General features: G+C 52.4%; 1 protein-coding gene across 1 annotated transcript in view; it reads right to left on the bottom strand.

Moving 5' to 3' along the window:
- Positions 1-702: 702 nt before the first annotated feature.
- The window catches only part of epha2b (eph receptor A2 b), an 18,943-nt gene continuing 4,645 nt past the window's right edge, over positions 703-15,000 (bottom strand). The window contains 8 exon segments of the mRNA XM_084473611.1: positions 703-2,544; positions 7,165-7,320; positions 8,261-8,454; positions 9,538-9,687; positions 12,669-12,878; positions 13,568-13,629; positions 14,350-14,433; positions 14,436-14,534. Coding sequence (XP_084329737.1) covers positions 2,436-2,544; positions 7,165-7,320; positions 8,261-8,454; positions 9,538-9,687; positions 12,669-12,878; positions 13,568-13,629; positions 14,350-14,433; positions 14,436-14,534 — 1,064 coding nt within the window. The 3' untranslated portion in view covers positions 703-2,435.

The following is a 15,000-nucleotide window of genomic DNA, read 5'->3' as shown; positions in this document are numbered from 1 at the left end:
CGTACATTTCTGTTATCTGTGGAATGCTTGAGATGGTTTGTTTAACACATTCATCTAAAGGCGTCTTGGTGGGGACTGCACAGCAAGGTCAGAGATAAAGATAGATTAGTGCGCCGGGCCTCTCAAGGTGGAATGCTGAAGGTAATGGGCAGGTCTCTGCTATTAGGTGTATTAAGTCTTTACCAAACGGGTTTCTAGGTGAAGGTTCAACACCATAATGCACTCTAATGTGGACCATTTTGCCTTCATGTGAAACAGAACACTTTTACGAGCACATATACACGTACACACGTACACACACACACACACACACACACATGTAAGTCATTTCTCTTTCTCTCGCACACACACATATCCGTTGTCTTTATCTCCCCCCCATCCTTCTCTGTTGGTCTCTCTCTCTCTCTCTCTCAAACACACACACATGCACACACTCCCCATGGCCACACAAACAATTTCACAACAAGGTCATGGGAGCGGGTCATCTCCCCAGGCAGTGATATTGTGTGTTTTTAATAAGCACACAAACACACTCAGTACACAATATAATATTTGTCTAAGGAGGATTGGGAACAGCATAATACGATAAGGAAAGTGAGATAAGTTCTGTCTATATAACGAGTTTTATGTACATAAACTTGCTTCTTTGGTGTTGAATTCTACAAAAGAAAACAATAACTTTTTTTTATTCAAAATATTTAATTTTTCAACAAACGTTGAGAAGAAAATGAACATAATGTACAAAATAAAGGTATGTTCGATTATGTGGACCTCCAAATCTTTAATCGCTGTTCAATGTTTTTGTGACAAATAAATAAAAGTAAAAAATAAATAAGCTATTAAATATACTATAAAACAAAATGGCAAAAGGATCGCGTTTGCGTTTGATTGATGAACTGGAGATAGCATATTCAATTGTTTCCCTAAATTGTCCCAAAAGGCAGCAAACATTAGAATTCTTCCCTTGGATTACAGTTACCTAAGATACACACAGTGATGAACAAGTTTGGTAATATGCTAAAGAGTAAAATCATACGAAACGTATTGAAATAAAGAAAATACAACTGCAGCAGAGAGAAACAAGAAGAATAATCCCTTTTCCAAAAATGGCTCTACCACTACGTTAAAAAATATTGATATATAGAAAAAATACACAAAAATTCAAGTAAAGGAAGGTGTACATCAGTAATAACAGGTTTTGCAGTCATATAGATAGTCAGAGCTCTGAGAGAAAATCCATTTAAAACACACTGAAACCAACTCACAATGTAGAAAAGCCCATTGGAAGCGTACAGAGCTTGAGAGAAGCCTATGAGTTAACTGGGCCTTTGGATTGATTCAAATGGTAACACAGAACCATTTCAGATATGGATTATCAGCCAGTAATTACTATAATTCCTCTCAGCTCTGCGCATGGCAAACCTCAATGAAACAAGAAATTGTGAGCTAAACTAAAATCGATCAGGATATCAAAATCATCCCTGGTTCTACACCCAATACCCATATTGATTATGCATGATCAGGAGGTGTAATTATGTAAGATAACTTCAACCTATTGCTCATCATAGATACGCTACAGCCAGGGGAAAAAATATGTATTCAAATTAAACCTATCTCACAATATCTCAATGCTGCATCCAGTTGAACATGTCATCATGTTCGATTTCGCCGTTGACTCAGATTGAAACCCCCTCAAAACAAAAATGATGCTTGACTGAAGTGCTAAAAGAAAAACGTTCAAATCATCGATTGAGTCTTTTAGGTAATTGCCTCATAACGAGTGTCTCAAGAAACTGTACACGTAGAGTACCTTACGTATGTGTGTGTGTGTGTGTGTGTGTGTGTGTGTGTGTGTGTCCTCTCATACAAAATCAACAACAGGATCATAGCTTAATATTCGGTGGCACTAAGGCGTCGCCGATGACAAACCAAAGCACGGCCGATCGCTCCAGGTTTTCGTTTGCTGGCCAGCCCAAGCTCACCGTGGCTCCTCCCTCTTTCCGGAAAGGAAACGAAACCAAAGTGCCAATTAAGAGAGACGCCAGGATGACATCATCACCGTGGGGGCGGGGGAGTGCGGGGGCGCCGGGGGGGGGGGGGTGGGGGGTGGGGGGGGGTAACCCTAGAATCCTTTACATGCGTCGGCAGCGACCCGGCTGGGTGTATTATTAGTATCACCATACGTTAACCACAGTCTTGTGTAGGGGCTCCTGTGATCTTTGTGTAATTATGTGTATATACATGCTATATTTGTCGCTGTATTATTTCCTGCCGGGCTTGTTGCTGCTGCTGCTGCTGCTGCTGCGTTTCGCGTCCGAATCAGCGAAATCCAGAGCTGTCCTGCAGCGCGTCTCCCGATTGGCTGCCGGCCTCGTGTGTCTCCCTGGCGACGCCCCCCCCCCTCCTCGCTCCATTGGCTGCTGCTGCTGCGCGTGTCACATGCCGAAGACGCTCAGAGTGCTGGTTTGGTCCTTCAGGCCCAGGATGCTGTAGGCGATCCTCTTCAAGTGGCCCGGGAGCCTCACCCCGATGTTCTTGATGTCCCTGAGAGGGAGAGAGAGAGAGAGAGAGAGAGAGAGAGAGAGAGAGAGAGACGAGTAGAGAGAGAGACAGAGAGAGAGAGAGAGAGAGAGAGAGACGAGTAGAGAGAGAGAGAGAGAGACGAGTAGAGAGAGAGAGAGAGAGAGAGAGAGAGAGAGAGAGAAGTAACAAGTAGAGAGAGAGAGAGAGAGAGAGAGGAGAGAGAGAGAGAGAGAGAGAGAGGAGTAGAGAGAGACAAGAGTGAGTCACGACCTCTCCAGACACGTCCTTCATGTGACTCAACAGGCCAATCGACTGTCCCGTCACACGACGGCCAGTCTCACAAAGATTACAACTAAAACAAACATGAAATACACACAAATACACACAAAAGCAAACGAAGAAGACACATCGGAATCATTTGAGGCGGTGAGAACCAGCGAGGGCCGACCAGCAGACCAGACCAGCAGATGTGGGTCAACTTTCTGGGCTTTTCTTCCACTTGATGATTGTATACGACCCCATCTTGTTGCTGGAGGCGGGAATGCGTTGGCAGCGGAGCAGTGACTGGGCCCGCAGTAACTAGGACCGTTCTCCCAGGGGGGAAACAAGCTTAAACATCCTGTCCCGGGTCGGACATTCTTAGAACAAGGGTCTGTTTCAGATCAGCATCGTCCAGATGATCGTGTTCTGGTCAGAGGGTAGAAATGAGAAATCCCCTTCTGAGCGCCGCGTCCAGTCGGGGCCAATCGCTCTCTCTCCTCGGTGACATATCTCGAAAAAAGGGAAACAAAACAAGGTGGAACTCCGCCCCCTTTCATGGTTTGGTTTCCGTCTCGTACGTCCTGCTGCTGTAGCGGAGTAAGACCGCGGTCTCCAAGGTGACCCCTCAGCCCACGCCCACGTGACCCCTCCTGACCCCCTGGTGTGATGAGGACGGGCCCCGCGGTGTGATGAGGACGGGCCCCGCGGTGTGATGAGGACGGGCCCCGCGGTGTGATGAGGACGGGCCCCGCGGTGTGATGAGGACGGGCCCCGCGGTGTGATGAGGACGGGCCCCGCGGTGTGCGTCAGTACTTGACATCACAAGTACTACTTCATAGATGCGACAAAGACAAACCCAAATACTTCACAACCCCTTGGACCCCCCCCCCCCCTCAGCACCAGACCAGGACCCCCCCCCCCCCCCCCCCCGCTCTAATGAGGGTACGGATGAGAGGGGGGGGGGGGCGGGGGAGGGAGAGAGACGCCGATGGCAGCCCATACTCAAAGCCCTAATCACCCGCCTTAATTACTTAACGAGGATTCTCCCAGTCGACCGTGAATCACTGGTCTGGCAGCCGGAGAGCCGCTCGTAAATAGCTGCTGGTTCTGGTTAGCGAGGGCTCCCACATGGTTCCAGATGGGAGACTCCGGGGGCCCCAGCCTCACCCGCACCGCACCCACACCCCCCCCCCCCCCCGCCCCCCCCCCCCCCACTTCAAAGGGCCCCCGCGCGTCTGCTCCGTGACCCGGGTGTCATCTGGCATCACTGCGCCGGTCGCAGCGTATCCTCAGCGGCGGGGACGCCTCTGATGTGGTGGTGAGGGATGAGTCCCGCCGGGGCCCCTGTGATGGGGCCCCCGCTCCGACTGCAGGGGACTTCACAAACTATTGGGACGCTGTGGACCGCGGTGACAACCACCACCGCCGCCGCCGCTGCTGCCGCGGTTCTGCTGCGCTTATCGCCGCTGATTTGATAACCGGGGGGATTGGGGGGGGGGCTGGTGGGGGGGGGGGGGTTGGGGGGCAGGGGGGGGGTAGGAAGACTCTTTCCAAACTCCCAAAACGGCCGGCTTTCTTTGGGGAGATTCTTTTTGGTGTATTATTTTGGTAGATCCTCCCGATCTGGCCGCTGCGCTCCCCCTTGTTGTCCCCCAGTGCCGGCTGGTCCCCGGTGCTATTTTCTCTCTGTTCTTTTCCGTTCTTCCCGTCTTTAATGTCAGAGGGCCCCACCAAGGCCCTGGCCCCAAAGCGGCCCCAAAGCACCGCCGGTGGTGTGGGTGGAAAGTGGCTGCTGCTGCCCAGACCAGAGCTCCCAGAGCTGTGGGCAGAGGGCTGGGAGAGAGAGAGGACGGAGAGAGAGAGACGGAGAGAGAGAGACAGAGAGAGAGAGAGAGAGAGACGGAGAGAGAGAGAGACGGAGAGAGAGAGAGAGACGGAGAGAGAGAGACGGAGAGAGAGAGACGGAGAGAGAGAGAGAGAGAGAGAGAGAGACGGAGAGAGACGGAGAGAGAGAGACGGAGAGAGAGAGAGAGAGAGAGAGACGGAGAGAGAGAGACGGAGAGAGAGAGAGAGAGAGACGGAGAGAGAGAGAGACGGAGAGAGAGAGACGGAGAGAGAGACGGAGAGAGAGAGAGACGGAGAGAGAGAGAGACGGAGAGACGGAGAGAGAGAGAGAGAGAGACGGAGAGAGAGACGGAGAGAGAGACGGAGAGAGAGACGGAGAGAGACGGAGAGAGAGAGAGAGAGAGACGGAGAGAGAGACGGAGAGAGAGAGACGGAGAGAGAGAGAGACGGAGAGAGAGAGAGAGAGAGAGAGACGGAGAGAGAGAGACGGAGAGAGAGAGAGACGGAGAGAGAGAGAGACGGAGAGAGAGAGAGACGGAGAGAGAGAGAGACGGAGAGAGAGACGGAGAGAGAGAGAGAGACGGAGAGAGAGAGAGACGGAGAGAGAGAGAGACGGAGAGAGAGACGGAGAGAGAGACGGAGAGAGAGAGAGACGGAGAGAGAGACGGAGAGAGAGAGACGGAGAGAGAGAGACGGAGAGAGAGAGAGACGGAGAGAGAGAGACGGAGAGAGAGAGAGAGACGGAGAGAGAGAGACGGAGAGAGAGAGACGGAGAGAGAGAGAGACGGAGAGAGAGAGACAGAGAGAGAGACGGAGAGAGAGAGACGGAGAGAGAGAGAGAGAGAGAGAGAGACGGAGAGAGAGAGAGAGAGAGACGGAGAGAGAGAGAGAGACGGAGAGAGACGGAGAGAGAGACGGAGAGAGAGAGACGGAGAGAGAGACGGAGAGAGAGAGACGGAGAGAGAGAGACGGAGAGAGAGACGGAGAGAGAGAGAGACACAGAGAGAGAGAGACGGAGAGAGAGAGAGACGGAGAGAGAGACGGAGAGAGAGACGGAGAGAGAGAGACGGAGAGAGAGAGAGAGACGGAGAGAGAGACGGAGAGAGAGAGAGACGGAGAGAGAGAGAGAGACGGAGAGAGAGACGGAGAGAGAGAGACGGAGAGAGAGACGGAGAGAGAGACAGAGAGACGGAGAGAGAGACGGAGAGAGAGACAGAGAGAGAGAGACGGAGAGAGAGACGGAGAGAGAGAGAGACGGAGAGAGAGACGGAGAGAGACGGAGAGAGAGAGACGGAGAGAGAGACGCAGAGAGAGAGAGACGGAGAGAGAGAGAGACGGAGAGAGAGAGAGACGGAGAGAGAGAGACGGAGAGAGAGAGAGACGGAGAGAGACGGAGAGAGAGAGACGGAGAGAGAGACGGAGAGAGAGAGAGACGGAGAGAGAGACGGAGAGAGAGAGAGAGAGACGGAGAGAGAGACGGAGAGAGAGAGACGGAGAGAGAGACGGAGAGAGACGGAGAGAGAGAGACGGAGAGAGAGAGAGACGGAGAGAGAGAGAGAGAGAGAGACGGAGAGAGAGAGACGGAGAGAGAGAGAGACGGAGAGAGAGGGAGACCAGGGACCAGGCAGAGGAGGAAACCACACGCCACGGCCACCAGCCCGCCGCTGCGTCCCTCCTTGTGTCCTTTCGGTTTTTCTCCTTTCGGTTTTTTTTTGTTTTGTTGTTGTAGCCGAGACCAAAAACCCCGCTGTGCTTCTGGCACATAAAAAAAATCTTTTATTAAAACGATGCAGAAAATAGATTTTAATGCAGCATTGTGTCGTTGAACACTGACTGGGATTGGTCAACAGTGTTCCACGGTGGAGCATTAGCTCAACCGTAGGAAGCCACAGACGTTTAAGGATTCTGGATCCGTTAGGCTCCAACATCAGATGAGACGACGTTTATTTGACACTAAAACAATATTTTAATTTCAGATGATTTCAAGTTGATGGGGGGGGAAAAAATGATATTACAGCTCATAATTAACTCGAATCGAATCACTGTCGGTAAGTGTGGTACATGTGGACAGACCGCGCGGCGGTGTCCTGTTATTGGAAAATAGTGCTGGTGATGTGGCTGCTAACCACTGCAGCAGAACTATTACATAAAACATATTCATAATTTAAAGCTTCATTATAATACCGATGACTGAAATGTAAAGTATACCTTCAAATAACGTTTGGGGGTAAGCACTTTTGTTTGGTCATTTACATTTTTCACATTTACATTTTAGGTGCATTCCGCAGATGCTTTGATCCAAAGCGACTTGCAACGTTTCATGCACACATCAGTGCTGAGACCAGCCTGCACGTCTCGCTGCAGGGCCACCGCCACACTGTAACTAGGAGGAGCCGGGCGGGGATTGAACTAGCAACCCTCCTCTTACAAGTCCCCCCCGCTCCTCCCTGAGCTAAGCCGACCCCCTGTGACCCCCAGCGGTCACGTGACACTAACTCAGGTCCTCTTTAACGAGCGGCGCTGGCCTCTACTTACTCGTTCCTCATCTGCAGCACCTGCTCCATGGTGAGCAGGCCGGCGCAGGCGAAGTTCTCGCTGTACTGGCTCATCTTGATGGACTCCAGCCACTCGGACACCGAGCGGAACGGGGAGCCGTCCGAGCCGCTGGTGCTGGGCAGACGGATGGACACCCTGGACAGACGGACAAGAGCGTGAACCCCACGACCCGACCGGGCTGTGTGCAGGCTGTGTGCAGGCTGTGTGCAGGCTGTGCTCCCGACGGGCACAGCGGAGCAGAGAGAGGGCGACGGTGAGGGCTGTAATTAGTGTGTCAGGGGAACGGTGTGCAGGAACCAGTCAGGGCGGTTCCAGGAGGGGAGACGCAATTACGTTTCGTCATCTGGTGTACGCTTTCACGCTCGTACATGTTGACAGACACACACACACACACACACACACACACACACACACACACACGGCATACCTGCACACAACGACCACACATACATTATTCAGTCAACAACTAAGCGCCACGTAGTACAATTTAATTAGCGGCAAAACTCCACACTCCACACTTTGATTCCCGTTTCACGGTGTGTGGGTTTGTTTGTGAGTGTGTGCGTGTGTGTGTGCGTGCGTGAACCCTCTTAAGTTCATGCGTGTGTGTTCGTCACTCACCAGCTTCCGCCAACGACTCAAAACTCACCTAGAGTTCACCTAGACTCTGCAGAGCCATTCAGTCCCTTTATTTGTCTGTTGTACGTCCTGGCACTTAATGAACGCACTTAATGCACGTTGTATTCATTCATTGTACTTAATTGTGTAGCATGTACGGAATAGTGTAGCATATGCATGTTGTGTAGCATGCACTTAATTGTGTTGTGCATGCATGTTGTGCAGCATGTACTTAGTTGTGTAGCATCTGCAGTAGCTAGCTATCACTGCTGTGTACGGGGAATGGGGTCGGCCTGGCGACTGTCAGTACTTCACTTGGTTCTATGAACGTCTTTACTGCACCGACGGCGTTATATACTGTTTCACTTCTTCTGACAAACGTACTTATAGTCAGTGGCTCTGGATAAAAGCGTCCCGCTAAGCGCCCTGAAGGTGAACGTCTCTCTCTCTCTCTCACCGGGGGTCAAAGTCGGCGATGGTCTTCAGCGAGTCGGGGCTCCTCAGCAGCTTGTCCAGCAGGCTGACGATGTCGGGGAAGCGCGGCCTCTTGGCGCGCTCCTGCAGCCAGCACTGCAGCATCAGCTGGTACACGGCGGACGGGCAGTCCATGGGCGCCGGCAGCCGGAACGCCTCGTTGATGGCCTTCATCACCTGCCGGGCGCGTCCCTGCCGTTAGTCCAACGTCAACGTCGCCACACGGGCGCTTCGTTTGGAACACTTGTGTTGTTGTGTGTTGTTGTGTGTTGTTGTTGTTGTTCTAAAGGCTCAGTGATGGATGGTTCCACGTCGACGCAACACAGCGACCACGCTGCAGACGCTTTCGCCGCAGTCTGTGGGAACCTGTTTGGGTTCTGCGTCGGGTTCTAGTGAGCGGACCAATCACGGAGGGTCCGCAAGGACGTAAGGGGTTCCGTCACCCGCTGGCGCTGCGTCGACGTGGAACCATGACTGAGCCTTAAAGCGGTGGTTCAGGGTTCTGGACATCGGGTCTCATCTCATTTCCAAGTGAGCCGGTGTGTTGTTGATCACTGGAGACCGTTTTCAACACGTCTCATTCAGTCCTTCTAGTTGCAGAGATCGCTGGTGCTAGGCTAGCGCAAGTCGAGGGGAACTGCTAGCCTGCCAATAAAAACAGTTTTACCCACCCCCGAGGCAAACCAATTATAATGCCCGACCATCGATGTAAATGTCTGTGTTGATAGAATAATTAATTAATGACTTGCGCTAGCCTAGCACCAGCGATCTCTGCAACTATAAGGACTGAATGAAAATGATAAACAACACACTGGCTCACTTGGACATGAGACCCGATGTCCAAAACCCTGAAGTAGCCCTTTAAGGACCTCCCCCCCCATCACACAGGTCGCTATGGTGACGAGCACGAGGTGGACACGGCCCCCCCTGAGGTGAGGCTACATCAGGTTGCTACGGTGACGGGGGGTCGTACCTCGTGGTAGAGGCTACCTCAGGTCGCTACGGTGACGGGGGGTCGTACCTCGTGGTAGAGGCTACCTCAGGTCGCTATAGAGACGGGAGGGGCGTACCTCGTGGTAGAGGCTACCTCAGGTCGCTACGGTGACGGGGGGTCGTACCTCGTGGTAGAGGCTACCTCAGGTCGCTACGGTGACGGGGGGGCGTACCTCGTGTTAGAGGCTACCTCAGGTTGCTACGGTGACGGGGGTCCTACCTCGTGGTAGAGGCTACCTCAGGTCGCTACGGTGACGGGGGTCCTACCTCGTGGTTGCTCATGTCCCAGTACGGCCTCTCGCCGAACGCCATCACCTCCCACATGACGATGCCGAAGCTCCACACGTCGCTGGCCGACGTGAACTTCCTGTACGCGATGGCCTCCGGCGCCGTCCAGCGGATCGGGATTTTGCCGCCCTGTTAAAAAAAATAAATAAATAAATAAAAATCACGTTGATGTGAGGATGCAGCTTTTTTTTTTTTTTTTTTACCCGTAGCTTAAGCTAGGACGGCGCCAATAAATTATTAATTTAAATTTAGATTAGATTAGAAAGTCAAGGCAAGCGTGACTATTTTAATTGCTTGCTTTAATTAAAATAGGTTTAATTGTTGCTGTCAGAACAGAGTCTGTTCATCCACTGACTCGTCAGGGCAGACGTCCACAGAACGCCACAGGAAGTCCTTTGTTGCTGTGAGCGTTTTGACTCTCTCACACCTCTCACCCCCGGAGTGAGAGGTGTGAGAGTGAGTCACTCTGAACTCTGTTGTGTCATTTGTCACTCGGTCACTTTGGTCTCAGCCCATTTACTTATTTATCACATCCAGAGGACATGAGCGACACTTCACTTTGCACTTACTTTACCTTCAGTTACAGATATACTGATATTCTATTACTTCCTGTTGTTGGTTGAATGCATAATTGATCTGTCATTCCAGTATTTCTCTCTATTGTATTTGTGTTTGTATTTCTAGTTGTGTTTCTATTCACTGAGTGTTTATGTCTTGAATTGAGCAACCATGAGAACTCATTTCCAGCGGGGATCAATAAAATCCTCCTCATCTGTATTTATCAAGGTACCTGTTGGCATTCACTAAAACACACTCAATATTCAAACTGGCCACTGGAAGTTCACCTCCAACTTCAAACACTTTGTTTCCATTGGCTGAGCCAACACTGGCCAACCACAAGCATGCAGAGCAACGTACGCTTAACCCTAACCCTAACCCTAACCCTAATGTACACTGGTGGTGTAGGATTAGACCCTATAACGTACGCTGGTGGTGTGGGTCTAGACCCTATAACGTACGCTGGTGGTGTGGGTCTAGACCCTATAACGTACGCTGGTGGTGTAGGTCTAGACCCTATAACGTACGCTGGTGGTGTGGGTCTAGACCCTATAACGTACGCTGGTGGTGTAGGTTAGACCCTGACATACGCTGGTGGTGTAGGTCTAGACCCCATAACCTACGCTGGTGGTGTAGGTTTATAGGTTCAGACCCTAACCTACGCTGGTGGTGTGGGTCTAGACCCTATAACGTACGCTGGTGGTGTAGGATTAGACCCTATAACGTACGCTGGTGGTGTGGGTCTAGACCCTATAACGTACGCTGGTGGTGTAGGTTTATAGGTTCAGACCCTAACATACGCTGGTGTAGGATTAGACCCTATAACGTACGCTGGTGGTGTGGGTCTAGACCCTATAACGTACGCTGGTGGTGTAGGTTTATAGGTTCAGACCCTAACATACGCTGGTGGTGTGGGTCTAGACCCTATAACGTACGCTGGTGGTTTGGGTCTAGACCCTATAACGTAGGCTGGTGGTTTGGGTCTAGACCCTATAACGTAGGCTGGTGGTGTAGGATTAGACCCCATAACCTACGCTGGTGGTGTAGGATTAGACCCCATAACGTACGCTGGTGGTGTAGGTCTAGACCCTATAACGTACGCTGGTGGTTTGGGTCTAGACCCCATAACGTACGCTGGTGGTGTGGGTCTAGACCCTATAACGTACGCTGGTGGTTTGGGTCTAGACCCTATAACGTACGCTGGTGGTTTGGGTCTAGACCCTATAACGTACGCTGGTGGTGTGGGTCTAGACCCTATAACGTACGCTGGTGGTGTAGGATTAGACCCTATAACGTAGGCTGGTGGTGTGGGTCTAGACCCTATAACGTACGCTGGTGGTGTGGGTCTAGACCCTATAACGTAGGCTGGTGGTGTGGGTCTAGACCCCATAACGTACGCTGGTGGTGTAGGTCTAGACCCTATAACGTACGCTGGTGGTGTAGGTCTAGACCCTATAACGTACGCTGGTGGTTTGGGTCTAGACCCTATAACGTACGCTGGTGGTGTAGGTCTAGACCCTATAACGTACGCTGGTGGTGTAGGATCAGACCCTATAACGTACGCTGGTGGTTTGGGTCTAGACCCTATAACGTACGCTGGTGGTGTGGGTCTAGACCCTATAACGTACGCTGGTGGTTTGGGTCTAGACCCCATAACGTACGCTGGTGGTGTGGGTCTAGACCCTATAACGTACGCTGGTGGTTTGGGTCTAGACCCTATAACGTACGCTGGTGGTTTGGGTCTAGACCCTATAACGTAGGCTGGTGGTGTGGGTCTAGACCCCATAACGTACGCTGGTGGTGTAGGTCTAGACCCTATAACGTACGCTGGTGGTGTAGGATCAGACCCTATAACGTACGCTGGTGGTGTAGGTCTAGACCCTATAACGTACGCTGGTGGTGTAGGATTAGACCCCATAACGTACGCTGGTGGTGTAGGATTAGACCCCATAACGTACGCTGGTGGTGTAGGATTAGACCCCATAACGTACGCTGGTGGTGTAGGATTAGACCCTATAACGTACGCTGGTGGTTTGGGTTCAGACCCCATAACGTACGCTGGTGGTGTGGGTCTAGACCCTATAACCTACGCTGGTGGTGTGGGTCTAGACCCTATAACGTACGCTGGTGGTTTGGGTTCAGACCCTATAACGTACGCTGGTGGTGTGGGTCTAGACCCTATAACCTACGCTGGTGGTGTGGGTCTAGACCCCATAACGTACGCTGGTGGTGTAGGATTAGACCCTATAACCTACGCTGGTGGTGTAGGATTAGACCCCATAACGTACGCTGGTGGTGTAGGATTAGACCCCATAACGTACGCTGGTGGTGTGGGTCTAGACCCTATAACGTACGCTGGTGGTGTAGGTCTAGACCCTATAACGTACGCTGGTGGTTTGGGTCTAGACCCTATAACGTAGGCTGGTGGTGTGGGTCTAGACCCTATAACCTACGCTGGTGGTGTAGGATTAGACCCTATAACGTAGGCTGGTGGTGTGGGTCTAGACCCCATAACGTACGCTGGTGGTGTGGGTCTAGACCCCATAACGTACGCTGGTGGTGTAGGTGCCCTCGGGGTCGTCCTCCAGGACGCGGGACAGGCCGAAGTCGGACACCTTGCACTCCAGGCTGGTGTTGACCAGGATGTTGCGGGCGGCCAGGTCCCGGTGCACGTAGCTCATGTCCGACAGGTACTTCATCCCCCCGGAGATCCCCCGCAGCATCCCCACCAGCTGGATGGGCGGGATCTCCCCGTCGTGGTCCTACGGGGCGGGGCGGAACCATCAGCACAGGGCAGAGTGGACCAGTACAACCAGCAACACAGGGCAGAGTGGACCAGTACCATCAGCACAGGGCAGAGTGGACCAGTACCATCAGCACAGGGCAGAGTGAACCAGTACCATCAGCACAGAGCAGAGTGGACCAGTACCATCAGCACAGGGCAGAGTGGACCAGTACCATCAGCACAGAGCAGAGAGTGGACCAGTACCATCAGCACAGGGCAGAGTGGACCAGTACCATCAACACAGAGCAGAGAGAACCAGTACCATCAGCACAGGGCAGAGTGTGTGTGTGTGTGTGTGTGTGTGTGTGTTTGTGTGTGTGTGTGTGTGTGTGTGTGTGTGTGTGTGTGTGGACCATTACAACCATCAGGAGAGAGCAGTGTGTGTGTGTGTGTGTGTGTGTGGACCAGTATGTGTGTGTGTGTGTGTGTGTGTGTGTGTGTGTGTGTGTGTTCTTTCAAGACACAAATACAGAATACACACACACACACACACACACACACACACACACAGTCTACCAGCACCACCACCATGCTGTAACGCGGTGGTGGTGCTGGTAGACCCCCCCCCCTGCGCTACGTCGTGTACACATGGCCGCGTTCACAACGACAATCACAGGAAGTCGTAGAGGAGGACGGTCCCTCATCCCCGCGGACGGGGCCACTGACCCGGAGGTATCTGTCCAGAGCGCCGTTCTCCATGTACTCCGTCACGATCATAGCGTGTTTGACTGCAGCCACCAGGAGAGAGAGACAGAGACAGAAACAGAAAGAGAACACAGAATCACACGCTGGACCCAAACCACCGCACCGACTGGTTTGGTGTGACTGTTACTGCAGAACACAAGAGTCAGAGAGAACAGAGGAGAATATATCGACGTGTATAGATATGTATATATAAAGGTTATATAGGTATAGGTATATAAGGTTATATAGGTATCGCTCCCATAAAAATAGAACTTTGAGGGCAGAAATGGTGAATGGTAAAAGGTTCTCATTTATATATATAGCGCTTTACAGTGTGTGACTGACATTCACCCGTTCATTCATGCACACATTCACACACCGACGGGCGGAGTCGACCCCGCAGGGCGACAGCAGCCAGCGGGTCAGGAGCAGTCAGGGTGAGGGCGTCTCGCTCAGGGACACCTCCACACTCCGCTAGGAGGAGGAGGAGGAGCCGGGGATCTGAGCTGATGCCGCCCCCCAAATGACAGTCAATAGTCCTAACGGCCCAAAGAGTCATGAATAATGAAGTCCTAGTAACAATGTGTTATTATCTTTACATGTAACGCATTCAATAGGAAAAACCGGGATACATTACATAGATGACACACGCTCAAGCTCAGAAAGAAGGGGGCCGTGCAGATAATCAACCAACGCTGGGCGCAGGGGGGGGGTGGGGGGGGGGGGGGGGGGGGGGGCGGCGGAGCGGTGGGGGCGGGGCTTACACTTGGTGACCACGCCCTCCAGACGGATGATGTTCTGGTGGGCGAACTGGCCCATGATGGACGCCTCCGACAGGAAGTCCTGCTCTGCTTCTCCGAGTAGCCTGGCTTGAGGGTCTTGATGGCCACCGGGCCCTCGGTGCGCCCAGGGGCCCTCAGGATCCCACGGAACACCTCGCCGAACTCGCCTGGGGGGTGGGGGAGGGGGGGAGGGGTGAGGGAGGGGGGGGAGAGGCTGATTGAGTAACCGGAGCCTGAGATAACAGCTCTCTTCCCCTCTGTGTGTTCTGTCTGCTCCGCTGCGTGTCAGGCCGTCCTTTGAAACCGAGAACAAGTCAACAAGGAAGTCTCCTCCGGACTGTTTTGCCACGGGCTGTTTCTCACAGAGGGGTGTGTGTGCGTGTGGTGTGTGTGTGTGTGTGTGTGTGTGTGTGTGTGTTGGTTGTGTGCAGCCATGTGCGTCAGCGACGTGTGGGGTTCCGTGTGTGTGCAGCCATGTGCGTCGGTGATTGTGTGTGACTATGTGCCTGTGTGTGTGTGTGTGTGTGTGTGTGTTTGTGTGTGTGCATCAACAATGGTGTGCGTTTGTGAGATGTGAGTGGTGGTGGTGGTGGTGGTGGAGTGGTGGTGGGGGGTGGTGGGTGTGGTGGTGGT

This window comes from Micromesistius poutassou (assembly GCF_964030765.1).
Source record: "Micromesistius poutassou genome assembly, chromosome: 10".
NCBI classification, from domain to species: Eukaryota; Metazoa; Chordata; class Actinopteri; order Gadiformes; family Gadidae; genus Micromesistius; species Micromesistius poutassou.
The sequence above is the reverse complement of the archived record's forward strand: the minus strand, read 5'-3'. Positions and strand labels throughout refer to the sequence as shown.